The following is an 8798-nucleotide window of genomic DNA, read 5'->3' as shown; positions in this document are numbered from 1 at the left end:
GGTTACTGACTGTTTTAATCACTCCACTGCAATCACTCTAATAAATGAACCAGCTAGAGGCTTAACATTGTTCATTGTTCATACAATAAGTACAGCATAACATCCCCAAGAAAAAATAACATAATACCTTAGGTGTTACATACATAAAATACATAATTTTAAAATAAACAATCACGGAGCATAAGGCACTTATACAGCTATGCCAGTCTACCATTGCAGGAAGTAACATATGCGTTTTTGATTCACTTAATATTCATGTCTCTTTCATGTCCCTTATTGTCATAACCCTTCCCAGCCTATTAATATTTGTTTGTCTGTATATATACATAGATACTGAATCAGCATTTCCACCTAAAACACAACTTTTAAACATTATGTAGAACAAGGCCCTTCAGGCGTTAAAAGTTATTTGGCTTTTGTTCAGGTATGCACCAAACACAAAGGCAATTTGATTACTAGTTGTCTTTCAAAATGTATTGTCAGAACATAAGACAATTAAAACATTTGCATCAATGACTAAAAGTAATATTACACAAATACGACACAGCACATCACATCATTTAGTGAGACATTATCCAGAAGTGTCCAAGCAAGGGACACCATGATAGTTATACAGCAGTATTGCTAAAACACAAATTTATCATTACTGTTTTACACGTTAGTTGATCAAATAATCCAAATTAATCATACACTGCTTGAGACTCTACATACACATGCATAAGGACACACTTTCTATAAACCATTAACACCATTGAACCATATTTTAAACCATTTAGATTCTCTGATGACACCTGATAATTTTAAACCCTTCCCTACTAGTTATATGGCACTACTACTTGTTTTTAACTGAATATTTGGTTTGAGAATAATAGCATGGTGTACACAATTTCAAGAATGTGTACACATACATTTGGGAGTCAAAACACGGTCACGTGAGACAATCAGTCAAGTTACTACTGTTACTACCACCACAGCCTTAATGTGTCCTGATATTTTATATACCAGCATTGATTTATTGTACAAAACATCCTGGTTTCCAATAATGGGCACGTTTAAAATCTTCTATTTGTTTTTTATGTTCCTCCTCTAGTCGTTTCCTTTCTTCGTTCAGTTTTTCTATAGTGTCTAGCTTTGAGAGGTCTTCCAACAGCTGACAGTCTTGTTTATGTTTCTCCTTCATAGCTTCGTATTCCTCCCAAGATTTTTTTTTTAAATCATTAAACTCCTCTGCTTTTTTCCGAGCCTCATCCTCATATCTCCGTTTAATTTCTTATCTTTCTTTGTCATGAGCTTTTACCAATTCCAGGCGCTTTTTTTCCTCTTCGTCTATCTTAATCTGGTCTTCATTACTTTTCTTTAAGAATTTGTCTCTCTCTTGTTCCAACGTCTCTTGTAGTTCTCTCAGTTTATTTTCCTCTTTTTTTCTAATTAAATCTTCTTTTTTTCTTTTGTCTTCATCCATTTTCTTCTTCAGCTTCCATTGCTCTTGTTGTGCTTTCATTTCTCTCTTCTTATCTTTTAACTCTGTTTCAAGCCGTTTTCTTTCCTGCTGCTCTTTACGTCTCCTATCATTTTCTTTTTTTTCTCGTTTTTGCTTTACTTCCTCTTGTTCTCTGTCAAAGTCATCAATCAGTTTCTTTTCTTTCTCAGCCCATTCTTGTCTTTCTCGCTCCCTGTCTACAGCCTCCTTTCTCTTGTTTTCTTCAGAATGTTCTTTCTCCATTTTCTCATACTTTCGAATAAGTTCTTGTTTTATTTCTTCTTTACCCTTCTCTGCATCTTTAATTTTACTCATCCACTGCTGTTTTACTCTTTCAAACTCTATTTCTCCCTCATCCTTCTTCGTCTTTTCTTCCCTCTGTCTCCTTTCAAATTCTTCTTTTTCTTTGTGAAGTTTATCGTTCCATAGTTTTCTCTCTTCCTCTATCCTGGTTTTCTCCTCTACTTCTCTTATTTGTTGTTCTCTTTCCCACTGTTCACGTTGTTTTATCTGGGCCTTTTCCATGTCATTAACTGTTCTCTCCCATTGTCTCCGCTGTTTCTCTTCTCTGTCTCTTCTCTCTCGTTCTTCTGTATCTCTTTTATCTTTCTCCAGCCTCTCCCTCTCGTGTATTTCTTTACCAATTTTTTTGATTTCATCTGCTTTTCTTTGTAACTCTTCCTCCTTCTGTTTTCTCTCGTTCTTAACCTCAAGTCTCTGTTCCTCCATTCTTTTTTTCATTTCATTCATTTCCTCCTCGTGTTTGGTTTTAAGTTGATTCTTTTCTCTCTCCATCTCTTCTTCTTTCTGTTTCAGTATTTGATCAATTTCTTGTTTGATGGCAGCTTCAGCCTCCTGGAACATCTCGTTGGTATAACAACCTCCTCCATTTTTCTTCACCATCTCATCTATCTTTGTCATCAGCTCCCTGACCTGGCCATGGTTGTTCTTGTCTTTGTTATTGAAGACATGGTACCTGCCTCCACAATCCTGGATCAGTTTCTTCACCATCACATCAGCTCTTTGAATGTAACTCTCGATTGACTGATCTTCCTGAAGATCATCGCCTCTTGTGAACAAGACAATACTGTAGATGCCTGCATTTTTCCCAAAGTTTCTCTTGATGAGATCCAACGTATCTTTTTCTTCTTTTGTGGTTCTTCCAATCTGTACTGTCAGTAAGAAGACATGAGGACCTGGAGCTAAAAGGCTGATACATTTCACTATCTCCTCTTGAACTTGATCATTAGAGAAAGTTGTATCAAACAGGCCTGGAGTGTCGACTACTGCAACAGACCTGCCATCTACCATTTCTGTTTCCTTCTGGCACACAGCTGTCACAGATGTTGAACTTGTTTGAGAAATGAACTTATTTTTCCCTAAAATGGTGTTTCCTGTTGCACTCTTTCCACTTCCTGTCCTCCCAATCAGCACCACCCTCACACACTCTTCAAGGCTGCTCTTCTGGGAACCTGACAAAGTAAATGCAGTCATGTAAACAATCTGTAAGGTGTTCTTATAAGCAATGTAACAAATATAACTGGTACTATGGGCAACAATTTCATATTTTCACAAAACAATATTTTAGATGTTGGGTAATGTTAGACCTTTTGAATGTACTATATGTATGTCAAATGATGATGAAAGGTTACAACAAAAGTTTTCTCTATAGAAATAACTATTTTAACAGACTCCTGATATTAACATTTTAATACATACTTATATATTAAATTCATAATCTTCTCACCTGTCTGTATGTTTTTGGTCTGGTTCTCCAGCTCATTAATCCTCTTCAGAAATTCTTTCGAGTTCTTCTCCAACTGCAACTTCATATACATCTCAAGACTGAAGCAGCTGTCACCAGCCATCTTCTTTTCTATCTTCTCTAGGAGCTGGCGGACTTGTGTGTCATTAAAAAATTGATTCCCTTTTCCACATGACTGTAGGAGATCAACACAGCTTTCATTGCGATTCAATACAGCCATCAATTCATCATTTGTTGCTTGAAGATCATGAGTGAGTACAGCCAAGACAAAGTTACTGATTTGTGAGCCGTAGAATTCCTGGAGTTTCTGTAGCTCTCCCTTGTCTTCATCAGTGAGTGGACCCACAGGCACCACCAGGAGGAAAGCATGGACTCCAGGAGGGTCACACAGAGAGACACAGCGGAGAGTCTCACGCATCACTTCCTCCTGAGTGAGTGTTGGTCCACACAGAGCAGGCATCTCCACCAGGGTCAGCCAGCGTCCACACACCTCTCCCTCTCTCTTCACACACACTGCTGAGGAGAGAGACTCTGGCCTGGTCTCTCTCTGACCCAGTATGGTGTCGGCTGTGGAAGTCTTCCCACATCCTCTCCTCCCACACAGGACCAAGTTCATTCTAGGAATGTTACCCTCTGACTGTGGTGTCTCTTCATCATGTTTCAGGTATCTCCACCCATTCCTTCTCACCATCTCCTCTATCTTATTTGTTAACTGTGAATGGTCACCTCCATGTGTCATTTTGTAATGATGTCCTCCACAATCTTTGATGATCTGAGTCACACAGAGATTTCTTCCCTCTCCTTCATGTGTTGTGATCACCAGAGAGTGTTTGAAAGCATCTTTACCAAACAGGCTCAGGATCCACCTTAATCTTTTGTTGTTCTCTTCTGTGAACTCCTCTGGTTTCAGCAGCAGTAAGAATACATGAGGACCAGGAGCAGACAGGGACAAACACTTCTCCATCTCCTTCATCAGACCGTCTGCTGTCAATTTTGGACTACAGAGGTCTGGTGTCTTCACAACAGTTGTTTTCTTGCCCTTCACATGTGCACTGGCTGATACACATGTGTTAGTGGAGAAGACCATGGTGGGACTAAACTTTGTAAAGGAATTCTTCCCTAGAATGAAGTTTCCAGCTGATGTCTGCTTGTCATCACTCGTCCCCAACAGCACAATCCTAATTTCTGAAGAAATAATTGAGCATTCGATTACAATATAACATATACACATGCTTATCAAATTCACACATTGGATTGTTAGTATTGTAAATTGTACAATATATACTGTCTATGATATATACTTTTAAGATAATTTTGCACTGATATAATCACTTTTACTTTCTATTAAATTGTTGAAATATATGTAAATGTATCCCCATAGTGTGAAACTTACGACAACTTCTTGTACTGACTGATGACTGCCCAATACTGCCTTGAATGATGGACACCCCTGAATAAAGTTAAACACCAAACCTTATGCGTTCTGTCAACAATAATGCTGTAATATCCTTAACAGGGTATCTGCAGACATTGATTAATATTCTTATAATTTCAATTGGCTTCTGCAATTTAGCTTTGTGCTTGTTTCTATATGAATGAAATAAATCCAACCAAATATTTTAAACAAAACTCCAAGAACATATCAAGCAAATCAATATCTTTCAGTTGGAATATTATCCTACAGCCAGATTTGGTAGTTTATGCATGTCTTATTGCCTCGTTAACAATAATATATCCATTCATTTATCCATATGATACTAACATTCTTGGAGGATGGACTACATACATACCAACGTTTCTCACTGTCTCCCAATTCTCCTGATGTTTTGCTGCTTCCTCGGTTGTGCCACTTGCAGCATCTTCAAACCGATCACAGGCAAGGTGATCTCCTCCATGGGCCCTTACAATCTCCTCTAATTTAGCTAGAAGTTCAGTTTTATCATCAAGGCTCTTCAGCTGAAAGTACCTTCCTCTACATTTCTTGACCATTTGAGAGAACAAGGAATTTTCTGCTATATAGGTTTCCATTGGTTTTCCTATGTTATCTGCATTAACTATCATCATCATTGAGAAATCAAATGACTGCTGACTGTTGAGGGAGTTAAGGATATATGTTAACCTGCGACTTTCTTCTTCAATGAACTCTTCAGGAGTCACCACCAGGAGGAGCATGTGAGGTCCAGGTGCAGACAGAGTCACACACTGCTGCAGTTCCTCTGAGAGTTTTCTATCAGAGATATCTTGGTGTAGCAGGTCTGAAGTGTTGACCACAGTGAAGCGTCTTCTCTCCACTTGTCCACTGATTATTTGAGTCTGTTGAGAATAGTTAGGATGAAATCCTTCTGTACCCAGGAGAAGGTTTCCCATAATGCTCTTCGCTCTGCCGTTCCTCCCCAGAAGTACAATCCTCCGGTCTGGATGATCCTCAGACACTGAGAAGCAAACATCACAAAATCACAAGGTTGAATTAGTTTTAGTACGAGCACATCACAGGCACAGCTACTAGCACTACACACACTAAGACTTTCCAACGAGTAAACAATGTATGAACAACATTGAACCACAGACATCCTATAAGTATAACAATTATTTATAGTATTTACAATATATAACACCACAGAATAATTTGAATGAATCAACTTACTGAGAGGAGGCAATAACTCAGAGCTGTTGGTCTTCCTCATTCCTCTCTCTGAGAATAAAACATATGAAATAGAACAATGGAATGAGAATTTGAATGGAACATTTATTCTGAATGCAATCCAAGCATTCAGGGCATTCATTTAATGACAATTTATTGATTAATGATTATCATTAACATCCCTAATTAGACTTAACATTTATATAGCCTAAATAAACTTTGCAGGGAACCGTTGGATGTTGTTGCATCAGCACTGTTTGTGTAGCATAAACTTATCCTATAAAATGTTATGGACGTGTCCTGTATACAGTATAGGTTCTCGGTGTGTTTGAAGGTCCAAGGTTTCCAAGTAAGTAAGTAATTTTATTTGCCATAATTGAATCTTGAGAGAAATACAGCAGAGATCCATTTCGGTAGTCTTCGGAGTTTTGGGTGGGTTTCTTGGTAATCTATACAAAGTGTCCCAAGACTTCTTTGCAAAAACCATCAGTCCTGATCCATGCGTAACAGGCACACCTTGTAGTGCATCATTTTCTTTAATGTGTTGCCAGGGAAAACATCCAGTGTGATGCTGATGAAAACTGGAACAAATGGAGACCATGTGGTATATACTGCATTTGCGTTGCATTTTTGACATTTGTGTTGCAACACTTGCCTGTTTGTGCTGTGTTTTCTTAGCGATTGTTTTTTTATTTGTATTCTGCTGTATGCATATACAATAGATTGCAGAGTACATGGAATTTGTCAAGGAAAAAACAAGTATCTTGTATGTAAAAAGCCTTTTGTTTCTGTATATTGAGTGACTTTCTTTCTGATTTAATGTGGTCATTTTGCGATCTTTGGTAGTCTTTTTATTTTATGGTCTGTGGTCAAATTATTTTCGAAAATAATATTTTTCACAATCGGCAACACGTCTACTCTTCTCTTATTGAACATAGACTAATGATAGTATCAACAAAAGGCCCAATCAGGGTTAACTATATTAGGCTATAATAATAATTGTAGTTTGTATTTATTGGACCATTGTGTTGACCATTGATTGAACATTCAATGTCAGGTTGTATGTTTTGATGAAGATTGGTTTTGTGTCATGCTTTTTTGTTATAAGAATTTGTGTTCCAGTTTGGGGCTGCATGTTTTGTGTTTTAAGAATTTTGTTTAGAAAGGTGGGCTCATCCAATTGATTCTGTAACAGTTACTGGGATCTGTACTGCTATTCAGCTTTGGGCTCCAAATGCTTCAGCATAAATTGAACCATGTTTGTAGTGACAATATTTTTAATATAATAATATTATTATTTTATTTTTTTACAAATGTAATACGGATTACTGTTTTGTCAGAAAGAGGCAACCCTAACCTCTTGCAGGCAAGTAGGGTGAAGTGCCTTGCCCAAGGACACAACGCCATTTTGCACAGCCGGGGAATCGAACCAACAACGTTCTGATTAATAGCCCGACTCCCTAATCGCTCAGCCATCTGACTCCTTTTGTTGATACTATCATTAGTCTATGTTCAATAAAAGAAGAGTAGACATGTTGCCGATTGTGAAAAATAATCCCTTCTAAAATAATTTGACCACAGACTATAAAATAAAAAGACTACCAAAGATCGCAAAATGACCACATTAAAGCAGAAAGACTCCGACTCCCTAACCGCTCAGCCATCTGACCCCCTCTTATTTCTATCTGTTTCTACTATTGTTTTCTATTTGGATAGTCTTTACATCAGAGGGCGCACTAGGTAAATATCACCGGTGGCTTCCACTGCATTGATTGGGCATGATTGGGCTTCATAAACAGGTGCATAGCTCCCATGCACAAACAATGCATGGAAGACCACTGAGACGCCACTGTTGAGTAGCTTAGCTTGGAACCATGTATTCAGTTGCCTGTATTTTAGTTGCAAGCCTCTATTTGTGTTGTAGAACGGTTTAGTTGTAATTATTATTTTGAACGCTTAGAATCTTTTTTTCTTTCTTTAAGGTTTTCAACCTGCTTATTCTGCTGGAGTAAAAGTCCAATAAAAAGCACTAAAGCCGAGTTGAGCCTTGCGTCTCTCTGTGTCTCTTCCTGGGTCTTGCCAAGTGGACCAGCATTGTTGGAGATAGAACTTGACAATTACAAATAATTAAGAGCAGCTTATGCCATTTAGCATGGTCACTTACCAACAGCCATGCCACGTTCACCATATTCACCCGCTCCTCTCTCATCCCCCCAACTCCTCTCTTCTGCTTCTGCTCCACTCTCTGTTGTTGCTCCTCCTGTAGACTTTTCATGAAGCTCACAGGTGAGTTGTCCTCCTCTGTTCTCCTCCACAATCTTGTCTATACTTGATATAAGTTCGGTGTGGTCGACAGATTGTTTGAACTTGAAGTATTTCGATCTAAATTCTCCAATCAATTGCTGTACCTGGGGATTTATATCCTCACAGGATTCCAAGTCTTGTCTTCTGTCTCGTTCAGCAGTTACTACCACCATTGAGCAGTCACAGGACTTTCCACTAATAGAATCAAGCAAGTGTCTGATTCTGTCCCTCTCATCTTCAGTGAACTCTTCAGGTGTCACCAGCAGGAGGAGCACATGAGGTCCAGGTGCAGACAGAGTCACACACTGCTGCAGTTCCTCTGACAGTTTATCATGAGAGATATCTGGGTGTAACAGGTCTGGAGTGATGACCACAGTGAAGCGTCTTCCCTCCACCAGTCCCCTGGCTCTCTCAGTCTGGTGCAGAACATAGTTGAGATCAAACGCCTCTCTGTTCAGGAGGATGTTTCCCACATTGCTCTTCTCTCTGCCATTCCTCCCCAGAAGAACAATCCTCAGCTCTGGAGGATCCTCAGACACTGTGGAGTAAATGTCAGAAATCACAAGTTTTAATTTGTTTTAGTAAGTGCAGCTCACAGGCACAGCTGA

At 38.7% G+C, this 8798-nt stretch overlaps 1 protein-coding gene across 1 annotated transcript; it reads right to left on the bottom strand.

Moving 5' to 3' along the window:
- LOC134034600 (uncharacterized) lies at positions 1-8108 on the bottom strand. The gene is made up of 6 exons (XM_062479030.1): positions 8051-8108; positions 5890-5937; positions 5036-5677; positions 4639-4695; positions 3228-4430; positions 1-2952 (listed from the first exon to the last, which is right to left on the bottom strand). The coding sequence occupies exons 1-6, from the start codon at positions 8058-8060 to the stop codon at positions 1271-1273; spliced, it is 3642 nt and encodes a 1213-aa protein (XP_062335014.1). The 5' UTR covers positions 8061-8108; the 3' UTR covers positions 1-1270.
- Positions 8109-8798: the final 690 nt, after the last annotated feature.

Source organism: Osmerus eperlanus, chromosome 2 (assembly GCF_963692335.1).
Source record: "Osmerus eperlanus chromosome 2, fOsmEpe2.1, whole genome shotgun sequence".
Classification (NCBI taxonomy): domain Eukaryota; kingdom Metazoa; phylum Chordata; class Actinopteri; order Osmeriformes; family Osmeridae; genus Osmerus; species Osmerus eperlanus.
The sequence above is the reverse complement of the archived record's forward strand: the minus strand, read 5'-3'. Positions and strand labels throughout refer to the sequence as shown.